Raw genomic sequence first — 18,468 nt, 5'->3', positions numbered from 1 at the left:
TATGTTTGTTTGGGCTAATAGCAGTAAGGTCCAAAACATTTTTTGAAATATTTATTTTTGATACTTCAAGGGGTCTTAAATTCCAAATGAAATAGCAAAATGATCCTTGGTATGACCTTCTAAAAACAATTCCATAAAGCTTTGAGAACTTGCTTCCAAGCTCCTGTGTGTATCAGACACACATCGTTTTTTCTCTTAGAGGTCATTCTGAACTGAAGACACATTAAGTCTTATTTAGTTGATAGTCATTTACTCTGTGTATTCTTTAAGGTGTCATGTATTTCATGTACACTGTAATTGTTTGAGTATTAATTATTTCATGACTAATAAATCCTATTATTTGAACTGAGTAAATGCATTCCTTGTTTTACGGAGTAAATCTTTGATTCTTTAATTTAGTAGGTCTATTATTTAAATATTATTTACACTATGCACATATGCTTGGGTTCCAACTTGATGTCCTAGATCTACATGACTCAATAAATTAATGCTAGAACATTGGTCGCCAGGGTTAGCTATTTGTAACTAGCCTCTTAATAATTGCATAACGGTGCAAGACTGACACATGTTCATTATAGTCATACCGAGTGGTGATGCAAGGCTTGCTACCTTGACTAGATGCTCCAGAGACACACGGGGCCTGATGCATTTATTCACATAATAATGGAGTCAGATTGCAGAATGTAGTTTATTATTATTAAACATCGTTTTCATTAATCTACAACAGCAATCCATGCTTTGGTTATAGGGCGGCAGGTAGTCTAGTGGTTAAGGGCGTTGGGCCAGTATCCGAGAGGTTGCTGGTCCTAAGCCCACTAGGTAAAAACTCTGTCGATGTGCCCATGAGCAAGGTCCTTAATCCTAACATCGCTAAGACGTTAGCATTTGGAAACAGTGTCAGGGAAACCAAAGCATGAATTGCTGTCGTACCTTGTCCATCGACTGCTAACACGACAAGGAAACCAATGTGTAATTTAGGTGAACTATTCCTTTAAGACAGACTGGTAGCATAGCTAGKCATAGCTAGCATTCACAGGTAGAAGTAACTTTTGTGTGTAATGGAGTCGACTGGTGACTATGAATATATATATAATTCACAACATTTTGACAGGAGCTATAATCCAGTTGTAATACAAAAAAAGTAAACTATTTGTGTCGTCATTGCTTGAATTCAAGCTTGGCTGCATTACTTTCAATGGGAAAGATTGCTTCCGTACCCGGCTTCCGTGATTTTAGTTGAAAACGTCACTTCCCCGTCTGGAGCTATACTTGCTGGCTTTTTTGTTGACAATGACATCAGTGAGGTACAAGTAGGGGAATCGGAGCACAGTGATGATAGACAAGTTTTCCACCTGTAATTACCAGTTGGAGGGTCGTTCAACTGGATTCTTCCCAGTTGTATGTGGTAAATAATACCACATTCCTACTTGGTTATGAACACAGGATGAGGTTAGTTACAACTGGGGTTAGAGCGAAAACATACAGGAGGGTAGCACTTCAGGAAAAGGGTTGGACAGCCCTGCTTTAATCCATTCTCTTGTACATTTTCTCTGAGACAGCACAATGGTATTAGTCTAGTTGTTTTTCACACACCTATAGTGCATTCGGGAAGTTTTCAGACCCCTTGACTTTTTCCACATTTTGTTACGTTATAGCCTTATTCCATGTATTAAATACATTTGGTTCCTCATCAATCTACACACAATACCCTATAATGACAAAGCAAAAACAGGTTTTTAGAAATTGTAGCAAATTTATAAAAAAATATTAAACAATTACATAAGTATTCAGTCCCTTTGCTATCTATGTGGCATGAAGTTGAGTTCAGGTGCATCCTGTTTCCATTGATCATCCTTGAGATGTTTCTACAACTTGATTTGAGTCTACCTGTGGTAAATTCAATTGATTGGACATGATTTGTAAAGGCACACACCCGTCTATATAAGGTGCATGTCAGAGCAAAAACCAAGCCATGAGGTCGAAGGAATTGTCCTTAGAGCTCCGAGACAGGATTGTGTCGAGGCACAGATCTGTGGAAGGGTAACAAAAAAATGGCTGCAGCCTTGTAGCTCAAATAAACAGCAAACTTGGTTTCAAAAAGGGTGGGCTGCAGCATTGAAGGTCCCCAAGAACACAGTGGCCTCTATCATTCTTAAATGGAAGAAGTTTGGAACCACCAAGACTCTTCCTAGAGCTGGCTGCCTGGCCAAACTGAGCAATCGGTGGAGAAGGGCCTTGGTCAGGGAGGTGATCAAGAACCTGATGGTCACGTTGACAGAGCTCTAGAGTTCCTCTGTGTAGATGGGAGACACTTCAATTAGGATAACCATCTCTGCAGCACTCCACCAATCAGGCCTTTATGGTAGACTGGCCAGACAGAAGCCACTCCTTAGTAAAAGGCACATAACAGCCCGCTTGCCAAAAGTCACCCAAAGACTTTCAGACCATGAGAAACAAGATTCTCTGTTCTGATGAAACCAAGATTGGTCATGTCCGAAGGAAACCTGGCACCATCCCTACGGTGAAGAGTGGTGGTGGCAGCATCATGCTGTGGGGATGTTTTACAGTGGCAGGAACTGGAAGACTAGTCAGGATCGAGGCAAAGATGAACGGAACAAAGTACAGAGATCCTTGATGAAAACCTGCTCCAGAGTACTCAGGACCACAGACTGGGGGCGAAGGTTCACCTTCCAACAGGACAACGACCCAAAGCACACAGCCAAGACAACACAGGAACGGCTTCGGTACAAGTCTCTGAATGCCCTTGAGTGGCCCAGAGAAACTCCCCAAATACAGGAGTTGGACAAATCATGTCCAATCAATTGAATTCACCACAAGTGGACTCCAATCAAGTTGTAGAAACATGTCAAGGATGATCAATAGAAACYGGATGCACCTGAGCTCTCATAGCAAAGGGTCTGAATACTTATGTAAATAAGGTATTTCTGTTTTTAGTTCTTTATACATTTGTGAAAAATTCAAAAAAACTTTTTTCGCTTTGTCATTATCCATTTTAGAATAAGGCTGTAACGTAACAAAACGTGGAAAAAGTCAAGGGGTCTAAAAACTTTCCGAAGGCACTGTATACCTTGAATTTTATAAAAACATAGATTACATGAAATCAGTCATGATTGGCTTGATTTAGTTACACAATTTCGATATGGACAGTTCAGGGATATTTTGTTTTGCCCTCTTGATCAGATATAACCATAGTTTATAAGACAAGTTGTAATTAATGGACTACATAATTTGGAAATTAAAAAGTAATGAGTGCACCAGCATTTTTCAGTCATATAAGCCAGGGTTTCCCAAACTTGGTCCTGGGGCCCCCCTTGGGTGCACATTTTGGTTTTTCCCTAGCGCTACACAGCTGATTCAAATAACCAACTCATCATCAAGCTTTGATTATTTGAATCAGCTTTGTAGTGCTAGGACAAAAATTAAAACATGCACCCAGGGGGGCCCCAGGACCCTGATATTGCCACAGTATCATTTCTGTCTTAAACAAGAAATTGCTTTATTTTAGTTGCACTGAATGATTGTGAAATAGTTCAATCACCCCTTAGTCTGCTTGGTTGCTAGGTTTTATTTCTACCGAAGATAATAAATAGCCTGTAGAGTGCGAACATGTCTTGGAAAATGTTTGGATAAAGCGAGGCTAAGTTACACTGARGTCACATGTAGCTCGGCTTTTAGAGAACAGTACATTTTGAAAGCAATTAAGATCAGCTGTGCGGGCGATGGTGGCCAACAGTGGATGCAATAGGCCCATAGTGTTCATTTCCACCCCCATATGATCTCAGGTAGACTGTACATCTTATAGAGGAGGCCTGTGGGGAGTGATGAGACACTCTGTCTGGTATAGAAGGTTGTTAGTAGGAGAACAGTGCCAGACAGAGTCAGTATCAGTATCAGACTAGAGGAGGCTCTGGTTCTGCTCTCTGGTTGTGGGGGCATCCTGGTCCTGAAGGGCTGGGCTACACGCTCCCACTGGGTGAGGATGGCCTGTCGGGCTCCGTCCCACTGTCCTGGCCCTCTCAGACGGTACTGGTACGGGGTGCAGGGCCCCAGCAGCACACACAGCCCCACACCAGGCTCCCTCAACAGCAGCCCTAGGAGATTAGGACGAACCCCCAACTCCTCTGCCATGGAGTCCATGTAGGGGATATGGTCCACCTGGAGAGGGTGACGCTCCAAACAGGCAAACCTGGAGGGAGAAGGAGGGTATACACACGCAGGTGTTTTGAAAGTGCTTATACATAATTTTTTTAATAGTTTACCTATTAGCAAACAAATTACAGTATGTGAGTGTAATAACGCATGGATGTTGTCCCACCTGTTTTGCAAGGTGCTGGTGTCTCTCTTTACGTCCTGAAGCATGGCTTCTTCTGAGGGCAGTGTTAGTAACCCTGGAGCAAGAAATCATGTATTCCACACATTACTATTGACACAAACCTCAAATCTTCCATCGCTCGCATTCAAATACACTAAGCTACCCAACTTCAGACACAGAGCTCTGGGATGAATCAGGAAAAGGGGAGTTAGTGAGGGAGTTGTTATTTATTTATTTATTTTTATTTCACCTTTATTTAATCAGGTAAGCKAGTTGAGAACAAGTTCTCATTTACAACTGCGACCTGGCCAAGTTAACGCTAAGCAGTGTGACACAAACAACAACACAGAGTTACACATGGAATAAACAAATGTACAGTCAATAACACAAAAGAAAAGTCTATATACAGTGTGTGCAAATTAAGTAAGATTAGGGAGGTAAGGCAATAAATAGGCCGTAGTGGGGAAATAATTACAATTTCGCAAATAAACACTGGAGTGATAGATGTGGAGAAGATGAATGTGCAAGTAGAGATACTGGGGTGCAAAGGAGCAAAAAAAAAAATATAAAAATAATAACAATATGGGGATGAGGTAGTTGGATGGGCTATTTACAGATGGGCTATGTACAGGTGCAATGATCTGTAAGCTGTTCTGATAGCTGATACTTAAAGTTAGTGAGGGAGATATGAGCCTCCAGCTTCAGTGATTTTTGCAATTATTTCCAGTCATTGGCAGCAGAGAACTGGAAGGAAAGACGGCCAAAGGAGGAATTGGCTTTGGGGATGACCAGTGAAATATACCTGCTGGAGCGCGTGCTACGGGTGGGTGCTGCTATGGTGACCAGTGAGCTGAGATAAGMRGGGGCTTTACCTAGCAYAGACTTYTAGATYACCTGMAGCCAGTGGGTTTGGCAACGAATATGAAGCGAGGGCCAGCCAACGAGAGCATACAGGTCGCAGTTAGTTGTTACCTTTAAAGACCTGGGTGGCCCAGCGGGCCTGCATCTCAGCTAGAGGGTTGATGGCTCCCAGGTTACAGATGAAGCCCACTACAGCCAGACTGGGCCGAGCCAGCCCCGGGGGGAACACATGACGGTACAGACACAGGCGGTGACCACCATTAGCCAGCAGACCCGAAGGCAGGAAAGGAAAGTCATAGTTGTAACCGGTGGCAAACACCACAACATCCACCTAGGGAAGAGAGGGAAGGTAGGGTAGAGGGGATAAGGGAAGAGAGTGTGTGTGTGTGTGTGTGTGTCTTCACCTTTTCCACGACGCTCCCGTCCTCAAACACCACACTGGAGCCATTGATCTCCCTGATGTTAGGTTTGACCAGAACACGACCAGAGATYATTCGGCCAGGTAGATCATCATTCACCACCGGGATCTGGGCAAAGAACCTGAAATAGATGGATGGATCAATGGATGGATCAATCAATCGGTCAGTTAGTCAGTCAGATATGTAAAGATTTTACCTGTGTTTTGGCTGTAGGCCGTACAGTCTGTGGTCGAAGGTTCTGTTCAGTTTCTTCTCCATCATCGTGGTAATCCAGGAGGGGAAGAGCTTCTGCACTAGCCTGTTCAATCTTGAAGTGCCCACCAGGTCACCTGGCAGTCCCCCCGCCCCCACCCTGCTGACCACCCACGCCCCTTTCCGTGTGCTGAGGTACACCTGTAGACCAGGAGAGAAAGTGTTAATGATCTTTGGCAGAGATGGCCAACTCTATTCCTGTTCATGCTAGCTAGGAGTTTTTCATACTTCCGTCAGGGTTTCTTGAAAGACGGGACAATCTCAACTTTTCTTTCATAATTTTTTTCCGGAAAGGTGCACWATGCAGAAATTGCTACGCCATTTTCTGGTTGCTAAAATTCTAATAGTTTGCCTAATTTATCTTTATGTGACAAAACAAGCAAGTATAGTGTAGCTCAGGTATTCCCAAACTGGGGTACCCCCAGGGGTACGCGCAATGCCGTCCGGGGTACGCCAAATAAAAATGTGATTCAAATTTAGTGTTCASRGAAATAACAACACAATGTCAAATACAGGTAGCCTAGTCAAATAATTAACATCCAATCACATTAAKRGTTACTCTCTCGCGGGAATTCCACTAACGGTCCATATGTAGCCAAACGTAGCTGCTGCTCATTCCGTTTGCTCAAAAATGTATAAATGGTTAAAAAAAGTAAGGCCCGCYTCCATATGGACACATACCAGCTCTACTGGTAGTACTGCTACTCTACTGGTAGTACTGCTACTACCAGCTGTACTACACCTGCACCTGTCGACGACACAAGTTGTTTTGCTTCCACGAGCACATCCATTGCTAGCATCGGTAATTCTACATTTGTTGTTAGCCCAGCTAGCATGGACACTGACAGTTGTGAATCTGATGCAGCCGAAGAGCTGCTGCCCCCTTACCCAGGAAAACACCGAACAACAGACAGGGACGTTGGACCATCGAAGAGGAGAAAATATGATGAGAACTACATTGATTTGGGGTTCACTTATATTGGGAGTAGTGCTTTCCTCAGCCACAGTGTGTTATATGTGTAAAAGTACTATCTCACAACTCGATTAAATGTTCATTCTTGCGCAGACATTTAGAAAACATGCCAATTTGAAAAATAAAGAGTTTTTTGAGCGAGAATTAAGACGACTTTCAAGTAGTAAGACATGTATAAATGCAACAGATACCATTAATAAGACGGGTCTAGAAGCGTCTTATATGGTGAGCTACCGACTGGCTAGGACAGGCAAGCCCGACACTATTGTGGAGGACTTAATTCTTCCTGCTGCCGCGGGTATGGCTGGGACAATGCTGGGGGAAAAGGCCCAAAAAACTATACAGACAATTCCTTCATCAAACAACACTTGGCAGGAGATGTTTTGAAACAATTACTGCTTCGCATACAAGCTAGTGAATTCTATGCGTTACAGCTGGATGAGTCAACAGACGTGGCGGGCCTGGCACAGCTCCTGGTATATGTCCATTTCGTTTATGGGGGGGTCAATTAAGGAAGACATCCTCTTCTGCAAACCACTGGAAACCAGGACAACAGGAGAGGATATGTTTTAAGTACTGGACAGCTTTGTGACATCAAATGGACTTTGGTGGTCAAGATGTGTTGGTATCTGTACTGATGGCGCAAAAGCCATGACAGGGAGACAAAGTGGAGTGGTAACGCACGTGCGAGCAGTTTCTCCCGACTCCACTTGGGTACATTGTAGCATCCACCGAGAGGCTCTTGCTGCCAAAGGAATGCCTGACAGCTTGAAAGATGTTTTGGACACTACAGTAAAAATGGTTAACTTTGTTAAAGCAAGGCCCCTGAACTCTCGTGTATTTTCGACACTATGCAATGATATGCGCAGCGACCATGTAACGCTTTTACAACATACAGAAGTGCACTGGTTATCAAGGGAAAAAGTATTGACACGTTTTTTTTTTATTGAGAGATGAGCTTAAAGTTTTCTTTACTGACCATAATTTTCACTTGTCTGACCGCTTGCATGATGACAAGTTTCTCACACGACTGGCCTATCTGGGTGATGTTTTTTCTCGCCTGAATGATCTGAATCTAGGATTACAGGGACTCTCCGCAACTATATTCAATGTGTGGGACAAAATTGAGGCTATGATTAAGAAGTTGGAGCTCTTCTCTGTCTGCATTAACAAGGACAACACAGGTCTTTCCATCATTGTATGATTTTTTGTGTGCAAATACAGACAATGTCAATTGTGATATAGCGAAGCACCTGAGTGAGTTGGGTTCGCTTTTACGCAGGTACTTTCTCGAAACGGATGGCACAAACAACTGGATTRGTTATCCCTTTCATGCCCTGCCTGCAGTCCACTTACCGATAACTGAACAAGAGAGCCTCATCGAAATTGCAACAAGCGGATCTGTGAAAATTGAATATAATCAGAAGCCACTGCTAGATTTATGGATTGGGCTTTGCTCAGAGTATCCTGCCTTGGAAAATTGCGCTGTTAAGACACTGATGCCCTTTGCATCCACGTACCTATGTGAGAGTGGATTCTCGGCCCTCACTAGCATGAAAACTAAATACAGGCACAGACTGTGTGGAAAAGGATTTAAGACTGAGACTCTCTCCAATACAAGCCAGCATTGCAGAGTTATGTGCATCCTTTCAAGCATACCCTTCTCATTAACCTGTGGTGAGTCCTTCACAATTTTCCATGAACAAATAAGGTTTTATATGTAAGATGGCTAAATAAAGAGCAACATTTCTTCTTCTTCTTATATTATTATTTGTGCCCTGGTCCTATAAGAGCTCATTGTCCCTTTCTGCTAGCCGGGTTGTGACAAAAACTCACACTCATTCTTATGTTTAATAAATGTATTGTATAGTGTGTGTGGCAGGCTTACAATGATGGCAAAAAAACTACATTTGAGAGTACGCTGACCCTGGTGTTAGAGGTGGTACGCAGCTGGAGGTTGAATGTTTGAAGGGTTAGGGGACTAAGAAAAGTTTGGGAACCACTGCTGTAAACGAACAGTATCATTTCAGTTGAGTGTACTAGAGCTTCGCCTGTTTACCGGAAGCTGATGCTGTTGCTACGCAACCTCTTGCTAGCATGCTAGCATAACAAATTACTAGCTAAACATTTTACAATTTTGGGTGTGTTTGTAAAATCAATCTGGAGTGCCAGAGTGAGCTCTGGACGTTCATAAATCCAGAGCGTTGTCAGATTGTCCATTCGTAAATTCAGAGTGTTTCGCTKTCAGAGAGTTCAGACGCTCTGGCCCGTGAGTAGGGTTGATCCGAGTGTTCAACGGCAGTCAAGCACCCAAGCTAACTGGCTAATATTGGCTAGCTACTTCCAGACACAAATGAGAGAACACCTCACTCTCACCATTTTACTAGCCCTAGCAGAGCTGGTTAGGCAGTTTTCATGTTATCCAGGGCGTTGGTAACTGTGCTGCTGGCAACAATTTAAGAACTTTTTCTTTTTTGCCGACGTTTACTAACACCGGTCATGTTCAAAGGGTGTTGAGCGTTCGTAAATTCATCAGTTATTTTGCGCGAGAGTGCTCTGAAATCGGAGTAGATATGCAGAATTAACAATGTCCATTGAAAAGCACGACTATACCACTTAGCTAAGAATGATGTGAATAATCAAGTCAATAAACATTGGGTAGTTAGTTAGATAGCGGACAGTTAATAGCCTGCCTGGCAAGTTCAATGTAATAGTAGCCAACTAACATTAGGTATCTAGCTAACATACCAGTACATACTGCTGTAATGCTATGCGGTTCATAAGGATAGCGTATCTAACAAATTGTCAGCCAACATAACGTGTAACGTAATTTATTTGAAAAGTCATGACTTTATTACATTGCTCAACATTTTCTTAACATTTGTCACAATTAGTTAAAGCATTGAATTTGTATTTGCTCTCGTTGGACTCCGGCTGCATATTTTCCGCCATTTTCTTCCAATCTGAAAAGTTATGAAGCCACGCCCATTTTCAGAAGAATTGGATTATGGGCCCTAAAAGCACAGAAATAGTGTTCACTGCATGTATACTTCGTATTTTGGCAAATTTAGTATGACATCCGGGAACTTTTGGCACGATAACTATATCCATACTATGACAAATAAGCATACTATATACTCAATTCACGTCACAAATAGTATGGTTAAATTTGAGTATTCGAACACAGCTATAGAGAAGGGGTCCTTATGGTATAGCTGACCCTGCTCATTCCTGATTAATTTTAGACAAATCTGACAGAGTTGACCAACTCTTTGGARACATTTTTTAGGATCAATATTATTTTAAGCCACAGAGGGCTATTTCAAGAAACTACACAATATCKCTTTTTCAGTTAATATTATTGGCATAATTATTATTATTTTTAACACTTTTTTTTGGAGAGTTTGAAAATGGGATCCTTTGCACTGAATAAGGGCATTTATGGGCATAGTGCTGACATGGAAATTAATAATATTTAAAATATTTAAAATTCCCAAAACAATTACTTTCCCTTATACAATTATACTAAATTGAATGTTTAAGCTCAAATAAAAGCAAAAAATTACAGACATTTCTACTATTAAAATGAAGTTTCCCTGCCGGACATGGATTGTCCCAATTTTCAAGAAACCCTGCCCTGCATAATATCTGAAAGAAACACTTCCAGAAGAATCAGAGGATTTCCCACTCACCTGCTCTGCTACTCTGCTTGCATCCACAGCGATGTCACCTCCAGAATTCCCAATCCCAACTACCACCACCCTCTTCCCCTGCAACCCCTCAGCACTGCGGTATTCCCAACTATGAAAGTACCTGCCCTCAAACTCCTCTATACCTGGGAGGATCAGATAATCAAATTATAAATAATGATACTCGTGGTAATTGATGGATGATGATGATTGAGCATGATATTCAAATTATACTTTGTGAGGGCTATGAATGGGATATACAGTGCCTTCAAAAAGTATTCATACCCTTTGACTTTTTCTGCATTTTGTTATGTTACAACCTGAATTTAAAATGCATTAAATTGAGATGTTGTGTCACTCACCTCACCTCCATAATGTCAAAGTGGAATTATGTTTTTAGACATTTTTACAAATGAATAAAAAATGAAAAGCTGAAATTTCTGTATTGACTACCTCATCTCTGTACCCCACACATACAATTAACACAGGTACAACCACAAAGATCAAGGAGGTTTTCCAATGCTTCTCAAAGAAGAGCACCTAGTGGTAGATAAAAAAAGCATAGAATATCCCTTAGAGCATGGTGAAGTTATTAATTACTCTTTGGGTGGTGAATCAATACACCCAATTTACCGATGACTCCCTGGAAAATAGTGGCAGTTGTTACTGAGTGAAATATCCTGGCTAAATAAATGAAATGAGTCACTGCAAGATACAGGCGTATTACGTTATGGGTATGCTTGTCATCAACAAAGAAACGGAATAGAGCTGAGCACAGGCAAAATCATAGAGGAACACTCTTCTGTCCAATAGACACTGGGTGACAAATTCACCTTTCAGCAGTACAACAAGGCCAAATATACACTGCAGTTAACTTACCAACACGACATTGAACGTTTTTGAGTGGCCTAGTTACAGTTTTTACTTAAATTGGCTTGAAAATCTATGGCAAGACTTGAAAATGGCTGTCTAGCAATGATTAACAACCAAKTTGACAGGAGTGTGAATACTTATGAGATATTTCTGTATTTCATTTTCAATAAATTTGCATTTCTAAAAACATGTTTTCACTTATAAATTATGGGCTATTGTGTGTAGATGGGTGCGAAAAAAATCTATGTAATCAATTTTGATTTGAGCTTTGTGTAATAAGTCAAGGAGTATGAATACTTTCTGATGGCACTGTGCACATGATGTATGTATGTATGTATGTATGATGTGAATAGGATTTGAGTCTATATATCTCCAGTGATAGTAGCATATAAATGGGAAATAATCAAATACACAATGACAATGGGGACTATGATAGGAATAGAGAATTTAAAGTTACCTGGGAAGTCATTGAGAGGCAAGTGTGGTTGTGTAAAGTGACCGGTGCAGACCATCACAGCATCAAAGACCTGAGTCTCCTTCTGACCTTCTCTCCTCTCTGTCTCCACCTCCCACTGGCCTGACACTGGGAAGTCTGGCCTCTGACGCACACTCACCACAGTGGTCTGACACATGCAGCCACGCACACACACATTCAATTAATCACTATTTACCGTCGAAAGGGATCCTAACATAAGATGTGACTGAATAAACATCCACTTCCTTCCTTCATGCCCTCTGACCTGGAAGTAGATGTGCTTGAAGAGGTCAAAGGTCTGAGCATAAAGTCGTAGGTAGCTCAGCAGCTGGGAGTGGTGCATGTTGTTGGGCAGGTGAGCAGGAGGAGGGAAATCGCTGTATGACATCATCTCCTTGGAGCTGTTGATGATGACAGACTCGTAGATGTTGGCCCTTCCTGGGTCTGGACGCTCCTAAAGGACAAGGACAGACTGAGGATAAGCACTAATATGCCCAATACATAAGATATTGGAACAAAGCCAGGGTAATTTATACTGGATAAACTTTAGATATTGAAAGAGAGCCGGTGTCATTTAAATATGGCAGCAGTAGCGGACACACACACTCCTAGTGACTGAGCAGATGGATGTTCTCCCTGRATCTTCTTACTGAGACGAACACACTAATCCACTATACTGGTTAATCAGGCACCAGGTTCCTCAGCCAGCTCCCTCACCTTGAACCTCCACAGTCCCCCGATGTCTTCACTGCTCTCGAAGCAGGTGGGCTCCAGACCCTCATCCAGACAGCTCTTGATGCTGGTCAGACCTGAGGGACCCGCCCCGATCACTGCTACTGTACGCACCATGATGGAACTACAGAGAAAGAGAGAGAGAGAGATGGTTAGTAGCAATGAAAGTGCCATTGGAATAACTTCAACCAATAACGAATACATAAGTTACAATATCACTCTCACTTCTGTCCACGCACACCATCACACATGTCCACTTGTGGCGAGATTGAGGAACCCTGACCTGTACAGGCAGGGGAGGGTCATGGTCAGACCAAATCAGTGTCAGATTGGTTATTGGGGAGTGGCAGTGTSTCAGGGGGATGGTCATGAAAATGTTCAGCTCAGTGCCAAAGTCTTGACCCCTTGACTATAGGCCCTGGTGGGGGGATGGGCATTGGAGTGAGGTGGGGATGAGAGAAGCACAGCACCACTGGAAGTGGAATTGTCAATGCTTTCTCATTAGTTGTATTTTAACCGTGTTGTTTTATTTTAACTGTGAAACAGAGAAACGGGYAAAAAATGTGAAACAGTCATTTGCATTTCTCTGAAGGCGCTGATTGGCTTTTCAACCCATACACAATTTTCAATCAATAAATMATTGGCTTAGAGACCTACAGCTATTTAAGTGGGTTTGAGTAAATGTGTACTGTAACTGTATATTCATCTCACCCCTTTAACCTTCGACTGAGAGAATGTATACCTTAARATTTAGTTTATCTACAGAGAGAAGCAGCAGTTACGTGGATGTGTATTTTCTTTTATAGCTTCTGTCCTGGTCTCCACTCCTTGYGYGCATGAGGCAGCGGGAGGTTAAGGGGCAGTCTCTATTGCACTCCACARTGCCCTCTCCCACCTYGACAAGAGGAACACCTGTGTGAAAATATTGTTTATTGACTACAGCTCAGCTTTCAACACCATAGTGCCCTCCAAGCTCATCACTAAGCTAAGCACCCTGGGACTGAACACCTCCCTCTGCAACTGGTTCCTGGACTTCCTGACGGGCCACCCGTAAGTGGTGAGAAGTAGGCAACAACACATCCGTCACGCTGACCCTCAACACGGTGCCCCCTCACGGGTGCATGCTTGGTCCCCTCCTTTACTCCCTGTTCACACACGACTCCAACACTATTATTAAGTTTGTCGACAACGATGAGACCTGGCAGTGTGGTGCCAGGACAGCAACCTCTCCCTCAACGTCAGCAAGACAAAGGAGCTGATRGTGYACTACAGGAAACGGAGGGCCGAGCACGCCCCCATTCATGACTTGTGTTTGTTAGTGACAGAGACATGGTTGTTGCATTCAATCGCATTCAATGGCCTTCACCAAGTGAGTGCCTACGTGAATATGTTTTCARTCAAATGAAACTCTTTATGACATAACAAATACCTTCAGGTCTTACGTTGACAGTCTACTTTTACTCTAGCACACTGGGCCCGGTTTCCCAAGAGCATCTTAACGCTACGTTCATCTTCAGAACCTTCATAGGAGCATCATTACATCTCTGAGCTGTTTCCCCAAATCATTGTTACTAACATTGCACTTGAAAACGCTTGTTATTTACCAACTGCCTCAGACCACTTGAACAACTTAGTGTGTTACTAGATACGTTTGTTCTCTCCCGAGTKACTTTATACACAGAAGATATCTGCTAAACATAGAATCAACATGTTTATCTGTCTKTCTGTGACTACTGATAGCTTCACAATGAAGTTGACTACAAATAGAAAGTTGCCAATGTCTTTGCAATTGTTAAAACATTTTTACATGAAAACGGAGATGACTGCATTAAAAGATAAATAGCCAGCCCTACAGTATTGTCACACCTAGTCCCGCTCCGGCGCTCGAAGTCGCAGGTCTACTAACCACCGGAACTGGCAACCATCATTAAGCACACCTGCTCCCCGTCATTTTGCAGTGTGCAAAGCTGTCATCAAGGCAAAGGGTGGCTACTTTGAAGAGTCTCAAATATAAAATAGATTTTGATTTGTTTAACAATTGTTTGGTTACTACATTATTCCATATGTGTTATTTCATAGTTTATGTCTTCACTATTATTCTACAATGTAGAAAATAGTAAGAATAAAGAAAAACCCTTGAATGAGTAGGTGTGTCCACACTTTTGACTGGTACTGTACGTAACAAGTATAGGCTACATAGGCCTACGCTGTATAATTCAATAATATTGAAATCAATTTCATGTTCATTCCATTTAGTTATTTTTTTGCTAATTGTAGGCTACTGTCTGTAATTTTGACTCAATATATTTCATGATGTGTAACAACGCAATGATGTGCCAAATCTTGATTCAGTGCATCATTATAGGCTAAGCATTAGAATAACCTCCCTCAGTATTTGCAGCCATAGGTGATGATATCTGTGATGATATCTTTTAAGGAGCTGACCCATCATCAGTATTGTGGAATAATTATAATGTTAATTCTTTGGAGTCTAAGACATTGGGGGAGGGAGGAGGCAGTACTAAGCTGACATATGGAATTGTTTTAAGATAGTCATACAATGGATCCTTTAGTTATTTGATTTTGAATTTTAGGACCCCTTTAGGTATAAGATGTATTATTTAAAAAAATGTATTTGATAAAATATTGATTTAGTCTTTTACTACTAAAGCCCATAGAAATGCATTGAATAACACATTCATAAATGGCAAAAAGGACAGTCAAAAAAATGTATCATAAGAAACAAGGTTTTGAAGTGTCTGTCCTAAATCTAGGAGATATCTTTTTATTTATTTATCAGGAAATATACATTTTTGACACATATTTCACCTTCATACCCCTACCTTCATAGTTCTATTCATTTTAAAACAAAACGGTACCGGTTACCTTCAGAGGAGTCCCATGACACTTGTGGGGGTCCTAGAGACAAAGGGAGAACACCATTTTGTTTGTGAGAATCTACCCTTTCCACAGTGCTGTCACAGTACTTTTGTAGCCCTAACAGTTCGAACGCTACCAAACAGAACTTGGCACATCGACGGTACTGACTTCAGATGACTCTCCTGACACTTGTGGAGGTCGTATAGRAGAACAGAGAACACCWTCATGTTCACAAGTCTCTATTTCCATAATAATGTAGATCAAACCGTTTGGACGCTACAGACGTTTGCATGAGAAGACCGATTGAGACGCGTACAATTGATTGAGATGCACAATGCAACCCCGCCCCCTGATATCTCTAGCTTAAACTGACAGATTTTGATGGGGATTTCTTTATTATGTAACTTACATTTACGCACCGGTGCGTCAATCGACTCTAAGGGGTTTAAAAGGTAAGATTTGAATGGAGAAAGTTGATCCGAGATTCAGTAAGCTATCGACACATGCCTCAACGTTCCCTCTGTGTGGTGTTTTGGGAAACGCATGTTACATCTCCGGACGTTGTAGCAAAGATGCATCCTTAAAAACACTGGTAAGCCTAAATTCCATTGCCATTGGGAAACTCTTGGTTTGCATCAGGCATGCACGTCACATTATGCTGGCTTGCAAGTGATGTGTTATTCCTATTGGAATTACAGCCAGAGTGAGGATATTCAACAATTGGAACTTTTAATCACAAACAAACTGCATTTGGAATGACTGCAAAGGTAGGAAGGATTGATAAATGAGACCATCTAAACTGGAACAACCATCTCAGTAACGGGTGCAATAAGTCCAACTTCTAACAGATTGGATGGAAACATTGGACAATTGTATGTTATTGTATGTTTGTGTAGCATAAAATCAATCAAACAATGTAGATGTAAAGCACAGATTTTGAAACAAACAAAAATGTCTACCTGAAATAGATCATAACGGTTATTAACACCAACACATGGGTTCTTATACACCACTAAGAGTTCATTTAACTCCTGAATCAACTCTAGAAATGTTATAATGGAAATTCATCACTAGGTAACACTGGCCAATTTGTTGTGTACAAATATTCCCATTTACAGTCAGGTCAAAAATTATTGGCACCCTTGATAAATATGAGCAAAAAAGCTTCAGTCTTCCCGATGCCAAACTAACTACTAGTGTGAGTGCCCAAAGAGCATTTGACCTTAGCACTGCCTTTGGCCACGCACACCAGTGGCAGGTTTGGTGTCGAAAAACTGAAGCATCAGCTGAAAAGTACCTCATACCCACTCTCCTGTAAGATATGACGGTGGATCTTTGATGTTATGTTGTTATTTTGCTTCCACTGATCCTGGGGCCCTTAAGGTCAACGGCGTCATGAACTTTACCAAGTACCAGGACATTTTAGACAAAAATCTATTTGCCTCTGCCAGGAGGGTGACACTTGGATGCAAGTGGATCGTCCAGCAAATGAATAACCCCAAGCAAATGTAGAAATCCACAAAGAAATGGTTAATTGACCACAAAATCAACATCTTGCAATGGTCATCTGTCTCCTTACTTGAACCACATTGAAAACCTGTGTTTTGAATTGAAGAGGGCAGTCCATAAGCGCTAACGAAGGATATCAAGGATCTGGAAAGATTCTGTATTGAGGAATGGTCTCTAGTTGAGTGCCATATAAGATTTCCAGGAAATGTGTGTTGTTTTGGCTCTGTGCCATGTTCTGTTCTCTTCGGGTTACACCGACAGTCTCCAGTATCTCTGGTCTGTCTGCAAAACAGATTGTGTTTCCCTTGGCCTTCTCTCTCCCTCCCCCTTCTCTCTTGGCAACATAATCCTATCCCACAGGGGGTTAGTGGCACCTTAATTAGGGAGGAAGGGCTAGTCCAARGGCTGGAGCGGAATAAGTGGAATGGAATCTAATACATCATTCGCTTCGTTCCAGACATTATTATCAGCCGTCCTCCCGTTAGCAACTTCCTGAGTCCTATCCCTGTCTGTCTGTATGTAGGTTAAGAGCACCTTCTGAATCTGAATAAGTGTTTTCATTGTATTTTTTCACATTTTTTAAATAGTGACCGAGCATTAGGGATTAGTGTTTAACTTTAACATCAGAGGTTTAAGTAATTGTATATGTTTTAAAATATGTTTTAAACTGTACCTACAGTCAGGTACAAAAGTATTGCCACCCTTGATAAAGATTAGTAAAAAAGACTGTATACAATAAATAATTTAAATACTGAGGTATATTGTGTGCTCCAAAKAATTGGGGAATATCTTTTTTTATATTAATACAATTGCTCAGAGAAAGAGATTTTGTTTAATAAGTAATACAAATCTCAAAGACACAGGTGTAAAAATTATTGGCACCCCTGTTTTAAATACTCTAGTAAAATGTTTCATGAGATTGGAGAACACATTGGGAGGGATCTCAGTTGGTATAATAGAACAACTCAGAGTACAACGCAGTTCTCATTCCTGGATTGGGGTACGCTTTCAGAGCCATATCTTGCTCCGTCTCCGCAGTCTTAATCTACACAGGAAGCCTGTCTCACCCTAGTACAGCTCTTAGCAAGCAGGTCGAATCTACTGACTAATAAACAACATGCTTTTCCAGAATATTTATAAGGGAGAGTTGCTCACCCAATGCTCTTGTTTGATCAGCCTTCAAGAGCAAGAAACATAATGGACAACAGAAATAACTTTGTCAAACAGTAAACATTGATGATTAAGAAGTTGTGCTTACCTCTCTATTCCAGTGGACAAAAGGGTGGAAATGAGCCAAGGTACAAACCCCGGCGCTTCTTGCCTCTCAACCCCTCCCCCAAATCCTCCAGCCCCCTGTCACTCAAACCAGCACTGAACGGTTCATTTCACCAGCTGTGTGGTCAACTGTGTGTGACTGATTAGTCAACAGAGTGAATCAAGTCAAGAGATGAGACAAACCCCGAACCTCATCA

The 18,468-nt window shown here is 41.7% G+C and overlaps 1 protein-coding gene across 2 annotated transcripts; it reads right to left on the bottom strand.

Annotated features, from left to right (window-relative positions):
* Window positions 1-1,496: 1,496 nt before the first annotated feature.
* Window positions 1,497-18,366, bottom strand: LOC111972267 (flavin-containing monooxygenase 5-like). 2 transcript variants are annotated; one of them, XM_023999223.2, is made up of 10 exons: window positions 18,255-18,366; window positions 12,593-12,731; window positions 12,141-12,329; window positions 11,858-12,023; window positions 10,531-10,673; window positions 5,810-6,006; window positions 5,599-5,734; window positions 5,306-5,525; window positions 4,337-4,409; window positions 1,497-4,207 (listed from the first exon to the last, which is right to left on the bottom strand). In XM_023999223.2, the coding sequence occupies exons 2-10, from the start codon at window positions 12,722-12,724 to the stop codon at window positions 3,778-3,780; spliced, it is 1,686 nt and encodes a 561-aa protein (XP_023854991.1). In that variant the 5' UTR covers window positions 12,725-12,731; window positions 18,255-18,366; the 3' UTR covers window positions 1,497-3,777. The 2 variants fall into 2 exon arrangements, with proteins under 2 accessions (XP_023854991.1, XP_023854992.1); XM_023999224.3 differs by lacking the exon at window positions 18,255-18,366 and adding an exon at window positions 15,494-15,528.
* Between the last annotated feature and the right edge of the window lie 102 nt (window positions 18,367-18,468).

The sequence above is a fragment of the Salvelinus sp. IW2-2015 genome, linkage group LG13 (assembly GCF_002910315.2).
Source record: "Salvelinus sp. IW2-2015 linkage group LG13, ASM291031v2, whole genome shotgun sequence".
NCBI classification, from domain to species: Eukaryota; Metazoa; Chordata; class Actinopteri; order Salmoniformes; family Salmonidae; genus Salvelinus; species Salvelinus sp. IW2-2015.
This window is presented reverse-complemented; position numbering and strand designations above follow the sequence as displayed.